The sequence below is a fragment of the Mobula birostris genome, chromosome 32 (assembly GCF_030028105.1).
Source record: "Mobula birostris isolate sMobBir1 chromosome 32, sMobBir1.hap1, whole genome shotgun sequence".
In the NCBI taxonomy this organism is placed as follows: Eukaryota; Metazoa; Chordata; class Chondrichthyes; order Myliobatiformes; family Myliobatidae; genus Mobula; species Mobula birostris.
This window is the reverse complement of record NC_092401.1, coordinates 25,301,595-25,316,176: the sequence shown is the minus strand read 5'-3', so window position 1 is coordinate 25,316,176 and position 14,582 is coordinate 25,301,595. Positions and strand designations below refer to the sequence as shown.

Below are 14,582 nucleotides of genomic sequence, written 5' to 3'. Positions count from 1 at the left end.
TGCACAATCATTCTTTCCAATACAGCTTGAAAAAGTTCTGCAGCAGGGTGACATTGGGGAATGCGCTGAACCCTACATGGTTATGAAGGAATCTGATTCTACTAAGGTGAGGAGGAAATTATTTTCTAAATGGACAGTAAATTCAGAAATCAGAGGTGCAAAGGGACTTGGGAGTCAGTGCGAGATTCCCTGAAGATTAACTTGCAGGTTGAGTTGGTAGTAAGGAAGGCAAATGCAATGTAAGCTTTCATTTTAAAGGGACTAGAATATAAAAGCAAGGATGTAATGCAGAGGCTTTATAAGGCATTGGTCAAACCACTGTTGGGGTATAATGAATGGTTTTGGGCCCCTTACCTAAGAAAGGATGTGGTGGCATTGGAGGGGGTCTACTCTCTCTCGTAATAGACAGAGTGGACATGGAGAAGATGTTTCCATTAGTCTAGGATAAGAGGACACAGCCTCAGAACGCAAAGAAATCCATTCAGAACAGAATCCCTTTAGACAATGCGGTGCCCCCAGTTTACACCACGTTTCAGCATGTAAAGGAGGCTACTTTGGGAGCACTGATTACAGTAGATGACCCAAATAAATTCATAGGTGAAGTGTTACTTCACCAGGCAGGAGTGTTTGGGGCCTTGAATGGATGTGAGGGAGTAAGGAAAATAAGAAAATGTAGCACTCCTGTCACTTGCAGGGATATGTGCCAGGAGGGACGAAAGGGAATCATGAAGGGAGCAATTCCTGTGGAAAGCGGAGAGTGAAGGGAGTGCATTGTTAGACATCAACTTCTCACCAATCTGCTCCAACAGTTTAGCCGAACAATAAAGATTCCATGATATTATTCACAGGGAGCATGAAGTTCTTTTAGTGTCCTGGTCAATATTCTTCTATAACTATTAACTAGAAGCAGAATAAGCAATCAAAGAGATTCTAAAGATTAGCTTTATTTGTTGCATGTACTTCGAAACGTACAGTGAAGTGTATCATTTGTGTCAATTCAGATCACTGAGGATTGTGCTGGGGGCAGTCCACAAGTATCACCACACTTCTGACACCAATGTAGCATGCCCAGAACTCACTAACCCAAGCCTTAATTGTACCTCTTTGAAACGTGGGAGGAAATGGGAGCACTCAGAGGAAGCCCATGGGCTCACAGGGAGAACGTACAAGTTCCATACAGGCAGCTGCCGGAATCACAGCCCAATCAGTGATTACTGGTGGTGTAAAGTGATTATGCTAACTGCTACACTGCTGCCGTTTTATTTATTTGGTGACATTTATCTGAATCCTTTCTTTGAGAATTGTTGTGAATGTAACAGATGTGTATTTAACTTAACAGCATAAGTGAGATGCTTCCAAGAATATACTGCTATGTGAAATAATCACTTGTCTCACTCTGTCACTTATGCAAGTTCATTTCTTCATCCCTGTCTTTCTTTTCCCCTTGATCTTCCTTCTCTCGCTGTGCAGATTGGGAAAAAGATTATGAACGTTGTTTTCCTTGTTTACATTACTGTCCCTAGCATAAGGAGAAGGTAGAAAAACTGAAGAATCAAGCAGAGCACTTCTGCAACAGATTGGGCAAGTTCCGGATGCCCTTTGCATGGACTGCTATCCACCTCATGAACATAGTGAACAGTGCCGGGAGCCTGGAACGTGACTCCTCTGACTCAGAAAGTGGTGAGATAATGCTTGCTCTCAAATAAGTGTACTTTGATGCTTATTACATCCATGCTCCCTGGATTTTAGAAAATGGGCGGGGGGGGGGGGGTCATATCAAATATTAAAACACCTAGACAGAGTGGATGTGAGGGCCAGAGGGCACAGCCTCAGAGTAGAAGGACATCCCTTCAGATTAGAAATAAGGAGGAAGTTCTTTAGCTAGAGGGTACTGAATCTATGGAATTCATTGCCAAAGACAGCTGTGGAAGCCAAGTCATTGGGTATATTTAAAGCAGATGTTGATGAGTTCTTGATTAGTAAGGATGTCAAAGGTTATGGTAAGGCAGGAGAATGGTTTTGAGAGGAATAGTCAGGCATAATGGAACGACAGTGCAGAGGTGATGAGCTGAATGATCTAGTTATGTTCCTATGTCCTATTGTCTTATGATCAGATCAGCAATATGTCTTACAGAAGAAACAGACTTTTAAAGTATATTTTGCATTTTATATTACACCTTCAACTTTTTCAATGAACTAAGATGGTTCAATGCTTTAATGACAAAATTTGACACAAGGCAGCAGAAAAATGTGTTAGGGTCTTGTCCGAATCTGAGTTTGCAACTCCCCTTGGGGGGGATTACTGTTGGATCATTATGTCATTCATTCTGTCTAGGTTAAATCTAACCTAGATGGTGCTGGTTTAATTCATAAACAATCCAGAACTTAATGAATTCTGATTTCCAATGTAAGGAAGTAATATTAAGGGATGTCAGAAGGAGACAGAGATGAATCCAGCAGGATGGTTTAGGAAAAGGATCTCATTGCTTCGAGCAACATGCACAAAATGCTGGAGGAACTCAACAGGCCAGGCAACATCTATGGAAAAAAGTACAGTCGATGTTTCGGGCCAAGACCCTTCAAGAATGGACTGCTTAAGGAAGGGTTATTACTAGAGAGAAAAGTAAAATTAAATTGCAAGAGGTCGGAAATAGAATAATCCAAAGGTCTCAAAATATTTCAAGGAGATTAAAATAAGAGGGCTGGCGAAGGCATTGGAATAATTTGAACACAAGAATTATTTCTGGGATTACCATTTTCTCTTAGTTTCTCAAAAACTTGCTCAAGTTATGTTCTCTGGTCAGCAGAGGCTGAACGATTTAATTTAATTGTGACTATTGCTTCCCCAGTACAGACCAATAAAATGGCTGGACTTACACCAGTTTAGTATTCACATTCTACAGCAGATTCTGTGAACTGACGTGACAGCTTCTTCCATCCATAAATCCAAAGCAGCAAAATTGTTGTGATATGGGACCATCATAAGACATAGGAGAAGAATTGGTCTATTCAGCCTGCCAAGTTTGCAAAGCCATTTAATCATGGTTGATTAATTGGTTTTCACTCTCAACCCTATTCTGCCTTTTCCCCATAACTTGACACCTTTGTTAATCAAGAAGCTATCGATCTCCACTTTAAATATACCCAATGACTTGGCCTCCACAGTTGTCTGTGGCAATGAATTCCTCTGATTCACCAGCCTCTTGGTACAGAAATTCCTTCTCATACCTTCCTGCAAGGTAGTTCAAAAAGGCAGGAATTGCTTCATTAAAATGGGAATTAGAGCAGACACTAAAACATTGTATCTAAAAATAAACTCTACTTGTAAAGCTTTAAGAGCTCTAACTAAAGCACTGACGCAAACCACCCAGTGATTGTGATTGTTATCATTTTACATTTGATAATTGGAGCAAATTGCATGACAGCCATAGTAGAAATGTTCATTTTACTCTTGTATTGTTTCTAGAGAGAAAGGGTACATGGACAGACCGGAAGAAGAGGACATTTGAAAGAATGAGCCTTGGAGATGATGCCTGCAACTATACCAACTTTCGGCCAGCTACTCTGACAGTCACAAACTTCTTCAAACAGGTAACTAATCAAGTTAAAGTAAGCAACTCACAAAAGAAGTATTCCTTATCGTGTTCAGTGACTGGATTCCAAGATAATTATGCTTTTCAATCGTTGTCTAACAATGAAGCAGTCTCAAGCTCAGGGTTTGATGTACCACTCTCCTTGTTTCATCAGGAAGGGGACCGTTTAAGTGACGAAGACTTGTACAAGTTTCTAGCAGACATGAGGAGACCCTCTTCTGTTCTGAGGAGATTGCGCCCAGTGACAGGTAACTCACCCAGCGCTGAAGCATCAGAAGGTGGAATAAGTAACTATACTGGCTTTCTATAATGAGGAAATGCACATTTGCTGTTTTCCTTTTTTGCTGATCCTGGCATTATTATATAGCTGTGCTCAGTACCGGTTTGACTGTGTTTACATTTGAAGTAATGAATTTGCTGTACAACCTATCCAAACTCTGTGGGTATAATATAGGCATCCATTAGTCTCATGAGACCATAGATTTGCACCTTGGAAAGTTTCCAGGGAGCAGGCCTGGGCAAGGTTGTATGGAAGACCAGCAATTGCCCATGCTGCAAGTCTCCCCTCTCCACGCCACTGATGTTGTCCAAGGGAAGGGCATTAGGACCCATACAGCTTGGCACCAGTGTCGTCGCAGAGCAATGTGTGGTTAAGTGCCTTGCTCAAGGACACATGCACTGCCTCAGCCAAGGCTCGAACTAGCGACCTTCAGATCACTAGACAAACGCCTTAACCACTTGACCACTTGGGTATAATATCTAACACTAAATATCATCCTTGCGAAATAAGCTAAAATAGTGTTTAGATATTTATATGTACAAACCACACTGGTAAATTTCCAAGATGTAACCTTTCTTGGGCAATTTACATATCACTGCTTACTGAATGAATCTTGCAGATTTTAGAAGTGGAGAGGTGGCAACGTAAGGTTGATTAGATTGCATTCTGAGAGTAAATAAATGGTCTACCAGCATATTGGCTGTGAGTGGTATTTGTCCCGTCCATCAAATCCTGTTGAAATCAATAGGAAATTGATTGATAATTAAATAGTCTGTTGTTTCCGGAAGTATGCAGTTGTGATGATGTGAACTACACGAAGAAACCTGTGCAGGAGAGTTTTTAAAGTGAGAAAGCTATTGCACAGGGGCAGTTCCACTCTCGCGACCTTGGAAGCCGGGTCTAGTGGTATGAGTAGTCATCACAATTGGGGTCTAACTTGGTTGCAGTGGATGACCATGACTTCTTTGCCTTTTCATACCCTTTATTCTCCATGAACTGCTGCCGAACCGCCTTCCTGTCTGCTGGATCTCACTATTGATCTCATTCACCCAGCCTGCCAGAACTGACTTTGCATGCTAGGACAGGCATGTCCCTTTCACCAGGGTACAAGGCCTGCCGTCTACTCTCACCAGAATTAGCCTGCCTGTCGAAGCAGTGTACCAGAGTGTGGCCACTGTCTCATGTAAAAAACTACTTGGAGCCACAGGTCAGAGTTAAGTGTTCAGAGGGAACCGAAGGTGAGTGAGCCGCCCCCAGAATGGACGTAAGCCCTTTCACCAGTGGTGCTGCCCCTTCCTGGGCACCCCATACACTCACTGGGAACTAAAGTATAGTACAACATATTTCACATTTTCCTTCAACCCCTAAAATGTTTGGCTTGGATTGGAAATTTTTATAGGAATGTCAGGATCAATTTCTGAGATACTCAAACCAGCCCGTCTGGCACCAACAATCATTCCACAGTCAAAGTCACTTGGAGCATATTTATTCTCCATTCTGATGTTTGGTCTGAACAACAGCTGAACCTCTTGACCATGTCTGCATGCTTTTATGTATTGAGTTGCTGTCACATGATTGGCTGATTTTTAATGAGCTGGTGTACGGACAAATAAAATGCCATTAAGTGTATAATCATTGTTTTTAGAAGTTGCATGTGCAAAAAAATTGTGATTCTGCCCCCCCCCCCCCCAAGCATTCATATGCAAACTGGCATCAATCTCACCCCAGAAGAAGGGGAAGAAACATTTTGTTTTGTGTATTTCTTTGCTTTGTCTATACATTTTGAAATAATTCTACTCTGTTTGTAGCTCAACTAAAGATTGATATATCCCCTGCTCCTGAAAGTCCACACTACTGTCTCTCTCCTGAGCTGCTACACGTCAAACCATACCCAGATCCACGAGTTCGCCCAACTAAAGAGATCCTGGAGTTTCCAGCAAGAGAGGTCTATGTCCCATATACTACATACAGGTGATAATAAGTCTTATTCATATTAAGTTGAGAGTTGGTTTGTGTCATTTCTAGTGTAATGGAGCATGTAGGAGAAGAATCTTGATGATCTTGTGTTGTACAGTGGCTCTAATGTTTACCAGTGCAGCATCAACACAGCATTTGACATTTACTAAAGTTCGTAGGACCTTGCTGAATGCAACTAATCTATTGTGTTTCCCTTCTGTAGAACAAATCACAAGTAATTCAGTGGTCATAAAGTATTTAAGAATATCCTAAAGATCTATAAGACAATCTATTAAAGAAAATTCCCCCCTCTGTAATATGAATGCTTAAAGCACTCAACAGTAGTTAATCTGCAGTTTCTATAACTCCTTTCTTTTCAATGCATTTATACTCATTTGCTTATGTTTTTCCCCCTCTAGCCAGGTCTCCCCTCTTGCTTGGTCTCCACTTTTTTTATTACCAGTTGATTTTTAAAATTTTTTTTTCAGAAATAGTCCTTTATTTTAACAAGAGGAGGGGAGTAATGCCTTAGTTCTTGTATACCCGGCTGGCTGTGCACCCTCCTGCCCTTTCGAACTTGCGGCCCTTGGATCTGATGTAAGGCTTGGTGTGACTGTGCGGAGTTCCTGGAGCCGGTCCGAAATGTCTGTATACCTTCCGTCCCTTCTGAGGTCCTGACAACAGTACAGTACCCTGACCCTTGGGAACAGCTAGTGCCAGTTGATCGAAGGTCATGATCTGCCCTCCTGCCTTCAGGATGCGGTGCCTGGCCACATCTGTCACACGGAGGGCACAGACCTTCAGTTTCGCAATATCCCAGGTTCGGACGTCATCTGTCACTGCTCCTACCACCACGGCAGTCTTGTTCTCCCGTCCAGGCAGCTTCATCTTACGGATCAGGCGAGCCAGCGAGAGTGGAGGCCTGTTGGTGTGGCTCATGAACAGACGCTTGAGGACGACCTTGTTGAATGGGGAGTTAGAGCGACGAGCCAGGAACCTGTAGAGCTTGGTCAGCAGGCAGAGGTATATGTCTACAGCGAACCTTGCAGTCCTTGTTGTGGCAGATGTCGATCCCCATCTTGTTCGGTCATCGTCGCGGGAAGAGCATTACCAGTTAATTTTAATCTCAATGGCAGCCCTTGTCTCTTCTGTCAGAGATGTCCCCTTTGTCCTATCCAAGGTTCCCCACCTTCTCTACATCTCAAAACTGTTGTTTTCTTTCTTTTCCAATTCTGATGAAGCTCTTTAACCTGAAACAGTAAATCTGTTTCTGTTTCCACAAAGGCTGCCTGTCCTGCTGAGTATTTCCAGTATTTTTTAATTCTATTTCAGATGTTCGGTGTTATTTTGATTTTCTTCAGCTTTATTTCTAAAATATTTAACTGCTGATGAAATATTATTTTTGAATTCTAACCGTTATAAAAAATGTGTGTATTTGTGTCTGTTCAAGTCCCAAAAGCAACTTGAACGGGTAATATTATTAGTGGTGTTTTATATACGCTCAATCTCCTCCTTTTGCATCCACCTGAGAGGAGAGCTGAGAGCTTGATTTAACATTGTATCTGTTTTGTAGCACTTCCTCTGCCTTTCTGTTGAGATTTTTCAGTTGATGCCTGTTGCTGTTTGGGACATGAAAATCCTCTAGCGTTATTTTGAAGGGTTGGAGACTATCCCCTCATGATGTCCAGTGTTTATAATAGAAATAGTAAATGCTGTAAATGCTCAGCAGGACAGTACGCATGTGCGGCAAGATAGAGTTAACATATTGGTGGAAGATTCTCAGAGTCCAGTATCTATCCTTCAATGCCATTTTTTGGAAAAATAAGTCTTATCTAATCACTCTAGGAATTTACCATGCAGAAATAGGATCCACACTTAAAAGAAATAAATTATACGGACATCCTGAAGCTTTGAAAGATCCTTTATTAAATATAAGTCTTTATTTTCTGTAGTGAAATCTCCCATCAACTCTGGCTCGTATCCCACCACTGCCGTCTCTTTATACCAGCTATTTCTCTCTCCTCTCTTGGTCCTGATGCAAGATTTTCACCTGAAATATCAACAGGTCCTCCCCCCACCCCCCACAGCTGCTGCTCAGCTCATTGACTGTTTATTACTGAAATCTATCTGAATTTCGTACCATAAATTCTAAAGTAGATCTTGAACCCATGACCATCTAACTCACTACTTAACTGAGCAAAATAGACACGCAGCCAGCTACATGTGCGAACAATTGTCCGATGCTCCATGTAGATAGAGTGCAGGAGTTGTTGATGGTTCTGGGTTTGTACTTGATGGAGTTCAGGGAGTGGGGTGGGGTGGGGTGAAATCACATTGAAATGTAAAAAAGGCCTGCCTAGAGTGAACAATAGGAGAGTCTAGGATCTGAGGGCACAGCCTCTGAATAAAAGGATGTCCCATTAAAACTGAGGTGAAGAGGAATTTCTTCAGCCAAGGGGCAGTGAAACTTTGGAATTCAATGCCACAGAGGACAGTGGAGGCCAAGGTGTATGTAAGGCAGAGTTCGAACAACATTGACTTTCATCCTGATAAATTGTCCTGCGCCGAAGTGTCATCTGTTCATTTCCTTCCATAAACCTGCTGAGTTTGTCCAACTTTTTTTTTGTGGGTTCCTCAAGACTTCCAGCTTCTGCAGAATTTCTTATGTCTCTGTTAAGCTAGAGTTTGATAGTTTCTTGAATGTTAAAAGGATTGAGGATTATAGGGAGAAGGCAGAAAAATGGCTTTGAAAAAACATCAGCCATGATTGGTGCAGTAGAATCGATGGGCAGAATGGCCTAATTCTGCTCCTGTGTTTTATAGTCTGTGTTCTAATATGGTACTACTGGAGTTTGGCCACTAGGTGTCCTTGGAGGTCTGGATTGAGGACTCTCTAGTGACATCACATTGATATGCAACTTCAGTTCAAACAATTCTGTGTTCTTGCTGAATTTTTAATCATGTCCATTGAGCCCATATGCCGGGTCTTGCTGGATTATGCCTCACCCACTAACCTACTAAAATCTTTCAGCTGTATTTCGCTCACAGGTCACACTGACATTGGTCAGCACTAGTGACAGACAACTCAGAAAGAAGAAATGGAATGATAGTGATGGATATTTGATCACTTAGAGTTAACTTGCGTACATGACGCAAGGGTTAACAGTTAAAATTGCAGTAGTGTTGTAAATTATTGAGTGTAACTAGCTGTGACAAGTTTAGTGGCCAATTAATATGTAAATCTGGACAATTCACAAGTAACAAAATAGTGCTGACAAGTGACAATTCTTAGCATGCAGCTCTGGTGGGAATCATCAGATATTCCTGATTAGGACTACTACAGCTGCAATTCAGTCACAGCCATGGGTACTTCAGTAAGCACCATTGTTTTAGGACATTTAAAAAATTTAATCTATTGATACTCAAAGACTGCAGGCTCAGGTTGTGAGTGCAATTCCCCTTTAAGAAAAAGGAAGCACGGATTGCAAGCCAGTCTGCGGGTGCATTTGAAACGCAGAACCCTTAGACCCCCATTCCTATCTATCTTGCTAGCGAATGTACAGTCTCTGGAAAATAAAATTGAAGGCCTCAGAGCAAGATTGCAGTTCCAGATGGGTGTGCACTTTGCTTCATGAAAACATGGTTCACCCCTGCCATTTTGGACACAGCCTGCAGCTCAATGGTTTCACTATCTATCAAAAAGACAAGACAACTGAGTCTTTTAAAGGTAGAAGAGGTAGAGTATGCTTTATGGTTAACTCATCATGGTGCGCATATGTGGTGGTTCTGTCTCAATCCTGCTCATTCAACCTAGAACATCTAATGGTCAACTGTTCTCCATTTTATCTGCTGAGAGTGGTTTCCACCATCATCCTAGTAGCGGTGTACATTCTACCTCTGGCGAAGGTCAGCAGGCAATGTGATCAGCAGTCATGAAGCAGTGCACCCTGATGCCTTCCCTATCATTGTGAGGGATTTCAAACAGGTCAGCTTGAAGAAGTTTCGGAACAGCTACCACCAGCATATCACCTGTGGAACCAGAGGAGCCAATACACTTGACACTGATATGCCACCATCAAAAGCTTACCGTGCCGTCGATGCCCACATTTTGTAAAGCCCAATCATCTGGCTGTACTTTTACCCCTGGCGCACAGGCAGAGACAAAAGACCCTAGCGCCAGTGGTGAGGACTAAGAAGGTATGATCAAGGGAGGTGAAGGAACACCTAAAGAGCTGCTTTGAGTTGGTGGACTGGACTATATACTGGGATTCATCTTTGATTCTGAATGAATATGCCACAGTCGTCACCGACTTTATCAAGACCTGTGTGGATGAGAGCGTGCCTTCAAGAACATACCAGACATACCCAAACCAGAAGCCGTGGATAACCAGGAGATTCATAATCTGCTGAGGGATAGATCTGAGGCTTTCAAGACCGGTGATCCAGAGGTATACTAGTAGTCCAGGTATGACCTATGGAAGGCTTTTATAAGAGCAAAAAGTTAATTCTGCTTGAAGTTAGAGACTGAATCGGAAGCACATCAGTTCTAGCAGGGCTTGTGTAACCTAATGTCATGAATGGCTGCAATGCTTCTTTCCCAGATGAGCTCAACAGCTTTTATGCACGCTTTGAAAAACAGAATAAATGTATACCTGTGCGAATCCCTGCTGTACCTGGTGATCCTATGATCTCTGTCTTGGAGACTGACGTCAGAACATCTTTCTGATGGTATACCTGGTAGGGCTCTGAAAACCTGTGCCAACCAACTAGTGGGAGTGTTCAAGGATATTTTCAGTCTCTCACTGCTGCATTTAAAAGTTCCCACCTGCTTCAAATGGGTAACAATCGTACCAGTGCCTAAGAAGAGCAAGATGAGCAGCCCCAGTAACTACCACCCAGTTGCACTCACATCTACTGTGATGAAGTGCTTTGAGAGGTTGATCATGACTAGAAACAACTCCTGCCTAAGTTGCAATTTGCCTGTTTCACAATAGATCTATAGCAATGTCACTGGCTCTCCACTTGGTTTTGGATCACCTGGACAATAGCAATGCCTATATCAGGCTGTTGTTTATTGAGTACAGCTCAGTGTACAACATAATCGTACCTTCAGTGCTAATGAACAAGCTCCAAAGTCTGGGCCTCTGTACCTCCCTCAGCAACTAGATCCTTGATTACCTCACTGGGAGATCACAGTCAATGCAGATCAGAAGTAATATCTCCTCCTCATTGACAGTCAACACTGGAAGATCTCCTGGATGTGTACGTAGCCCATGGATCTACTGTTTCAACACCCAGGACTCGGTGGCTAGGCATAGCTCAAACACCCTCAATAAATTTGCGAATGACACAACTATTGTTGACAGAATTGCAGATGGTAGTGATGAGGCGTACAGGTGCAAGATGGATCAGCTGGTTGAGTGGTGTCACAACAACCTTGCACTCAATGTCACTAAGTCCAAGGAATTGATTGTCAACTTCAGGAAGGGTAAGTTGAGGGAACATACACTCATCGAGGGATCAGCAATGGAAAGAGTGAGCAGTTCTGAGTTCCTGGATGTCAGCATCTCTGAAAATCTATCCTGGGCCCAACATATCGATGCAATTACAAAGGCGGCATGACAGTGGCAATATTTCATTGGAAGTTTGAGGAGAATTGTTATGTCACCAAAGAGTCACAAATTTTTACAGATGCACCGAGAAGAGGGCATGTCCTGGGTGAGTGGATCCCTGAATGACAGATGCCACCTTTCTGAGGCATTACCTTTTGAAGGTGTCCCCGATGCTGGGTAGGCTATTGCCAATGACGGAACTGGCAAATTTACAATTTTCCGCAGCTTTTTCCAGTCCTGTACAGTGGCCCCTCCGTTACTGGACTGTGATGCAGCCAGTTGGAACACTCTCCACAGTGCACCTAGTTGTCTATGTTAGGAAATATTTTGGATAGGCTCTCTTTTGTTAAATAATAACTGACTGTTCTATTTGGGGTAGTTCCGCATCATATTCAGGGTATTTCATCTTCAGCCCGACATGTAGTTGCATTTGTTACATTGTTGGCAAGAAGGGCTATTTTATTGAAATGGAAAGACATCTCTGTCCCTACATTAATTCAGTGGTTTTCCCAAGTAACGTTATGTCTTAGTTTGGAAAAAATTAGAAGTAGAACTTTCGATCCTCGATTCAATTTTGAGAGAAAGTGGAGCTCTTTTAGATTAGATTATGAGAACACTCAGTCTTTTTATTGTCATTTAGAAATGCATACATGTATTAAGAAATGATACAATGTTTCTCTGGAGTGATATCACAGAAAACAGGACAAACCAGACTAACACTGACAGAACCACATAATTATAACATATAGTTACAGCAGTGCAAAGCAATACCATAATTTGATGAAGAACAAACCATGGGCACGGTAAATAAAGTCTCAGCAGTCCCCGAGTCTCTGATAGCAGGCGGCAAAAGGGAGAAACTCCCTGCCATAAACCTCCAGGTACCATCAACTTGCTGATGCTTTGGAAGCAGCTGACCACAGCCGACACTGAGTCCATCCATCGGAAAACATTGAGCTTCCGACCAGCCGCTCCGATACAGCCTCCCGAGCGCCATCCTCTGCCGAGCGCCTTCGACCTTGCCCCGGCCGCTGAAACACTCAAAGCCGAGGATTTTGGGGCCTTCAGCTCCGGAGATTCCAGTTACCACACAGTAGCAGCGGCAGTAAGCGGGCATTTCAGAAGTTTTCCAGATGTTCCTCCATACTCTCACATCTGTCTCCATCAAATCAGAATTGTGCATAGTCCCCTACTTGACAGATAACAGACATCACCGAAGTGACCGCGTGCGCTGCCGTCGCACCAAATATTATCATTTAATTTATATGGTTTCCTTCCAATCTTATTACTCAGTATCCACTCAGTAGGTCGGAAGGTGCTGGCTGACCTGCTGAGTTCCTGAAGCATTTTATGTGTGTTGCTCTGGATTTCCAGCATTTGCAGAATCCCTTGTGCTTAAGCTAAACTTTGATTGTGTCTTGAACAACACAGAGAACTATAGTGGATGTACATTCACTTCTTTCCAGAGCTATACAATATAAGCATGGTTCCTTGCATAAATTGACAGATTTTACAGTCGATAAATGGTACATAATTTTAAATAATTCAAAAGTTTAAAATAAGTTGCAAGATAAAAATCTCAGTTATGTTGATTCCAGCAACTTTGTTTTTTGGGTGCATGAGTCTAGGTCTGCAGAGGCTCCACTTTATAGAATTCCATCTGTTTGGTGTGTGCTTTTCATTGCTTTTTTGCAGAAGTGTATAAATCTGGGTCAATGTGATGCCCAGAGACTCTTTTGGGTTCAGTACCTGTAGTACTGAAGCCCTTCAGGCATTTTGAACAATGACAGCTGTTGGAATAAATGCAGTACAGGGTTCTTGACCATTAACCTAATATATTTACAGCCCTAAAAAAATCTGCTTTCAAGTATTTCTGTTCTTGCACAGAGCAATACAAACTTCCATGAATTTCAGGATAATCATTAAGGATTATTAACATTAATTATAGTGAATGAGTGCATTTAACTGAATGGGGATTGAATATTTATCAGGTGATGGACACTAATGCACTGAAAAATTACCTTAAAAAAAAATGCTTTTCTGTTCATTTAACCACCTCTCACAATGCATCACATTTTCAAAGGGAGTATGGTAATAAATGACAATACTTGTTGAAAATCCCTGGGATTTTACCTTTTAAGGGGTGTGTTCAGTGGCTATGTTTGTAAGTTCCTTCATAATGCAGAGGATTTAGGATCACACTGTGTATATACTACTGCCATATCGTATGTTAGAATCGGTGTTCACATACAGATGCAATAAAAAGTTTGTGAACCTTTTGCAAGTACCTGGTTTTCTGCATTAATTACTCATAAAATGTGGTCTGTTCTTGATCTAAGTCACAATAATAGACAAACACAGTCTGTCTAAACTAATAATACACAAAAATACACAATTGTACTTCTCGTCAATACTAATTACACTGTTTAAACAATCACAGTCTAGGTTCAAAAAGTTATGTGAACCTCTGGGGTAATGCCTTCTACAAAAACATTCAATCAATGAACGCTGAAGGAGGTGAAAAAGACGCAAGGGTAATAGCAAAAGGCCTGCAGAAATCTCGAGAACTTAGTAAAGTCTCTGTTCGTGTCCACTATAAGAAAAACACTGAAAAAGAATGGTATTCATGGAAGGACACCATGGAAGAAACCACTGCTCTCCGAAAAAAGAAGTTGTTGCACATCTCAAGTTTGCAAAAGACTACTTGGATGTTCCACAACGCTTCTGAGACAATGTTCTGTGGACAGATGAGACAAAAGTTGAACTTTTTGGCAGAAATGCACATTGCTATGTTTGGAGGAAAAAGGGCACTGCACACCAACACCAAAACCTCACTGCAACTGTGAAGCATAGTGGAAGGAACATCATGGTGTGGGGCTGCTTTGCTGCCTCAGCTTGCAATCGTTGAAACAATGAATTCAAAATTGCATCAAGACATTTTACAAGAGAAAGTCGGTAGCATTCCATCACCTGAAGCTTAATAGAAGTTGGATGATGCAACAAGACAATGATCCAAAATACAAGAGCAAATCAACAACAGAATGATTTAAAAAGAAGAAAATTTTTGTTTGGAATGGCCAAGTCAGAGTCCAGACCTCAACCCAATTGCGATGCTGTGGCGTGACCTAAAGAAGGCTGTTC

General features: G+C 42.0%; 1 protein-coding gene and 1 pseudogene across 6 annotated transcripts in view; one reads left to right on the top strand and one right to left on the bottom strand.

The window, feature by feature from the left end:
- LOC140191232 (dedicator of cytokinesis protein 7-like) overlaps positions 1–14,582 on the top strand; it is a 216,037-nt gene that overhangs the window by 67,969 nt on the left and 133,486 nt on the right. For all 6 annotated transcript variants that reach the window (XM_072248433.1, XM_072248432.1, XM_072248431.1 and 3 more), the window contains exons 10-14: positions 26–106; positions 1,524–1,680; positions 3,467–3,591; positions 3,748–3,841; positions 5,682–5,844. In XM_072248433.1, coding sequence (XP_072104534.1) covers positions 26–106; positions 1,524–1,680; positions 3,467–3,591; positions 3,748–3,841; positions 5,682–5,844 — 620 coding nt within the window. The remainder of the gene's footprint in view (positions 1–25; positions 107–1,523; positions 1,681–3,466; positions 3,592–3,747; positions 3,842–5,681; positions 5,845–14,582) is intronic.
- On the bottom strand, positions 6,350–6,907 carry LOC140191102 (large ribosomal subunit protein eL18-like; annotated as a pseudogene).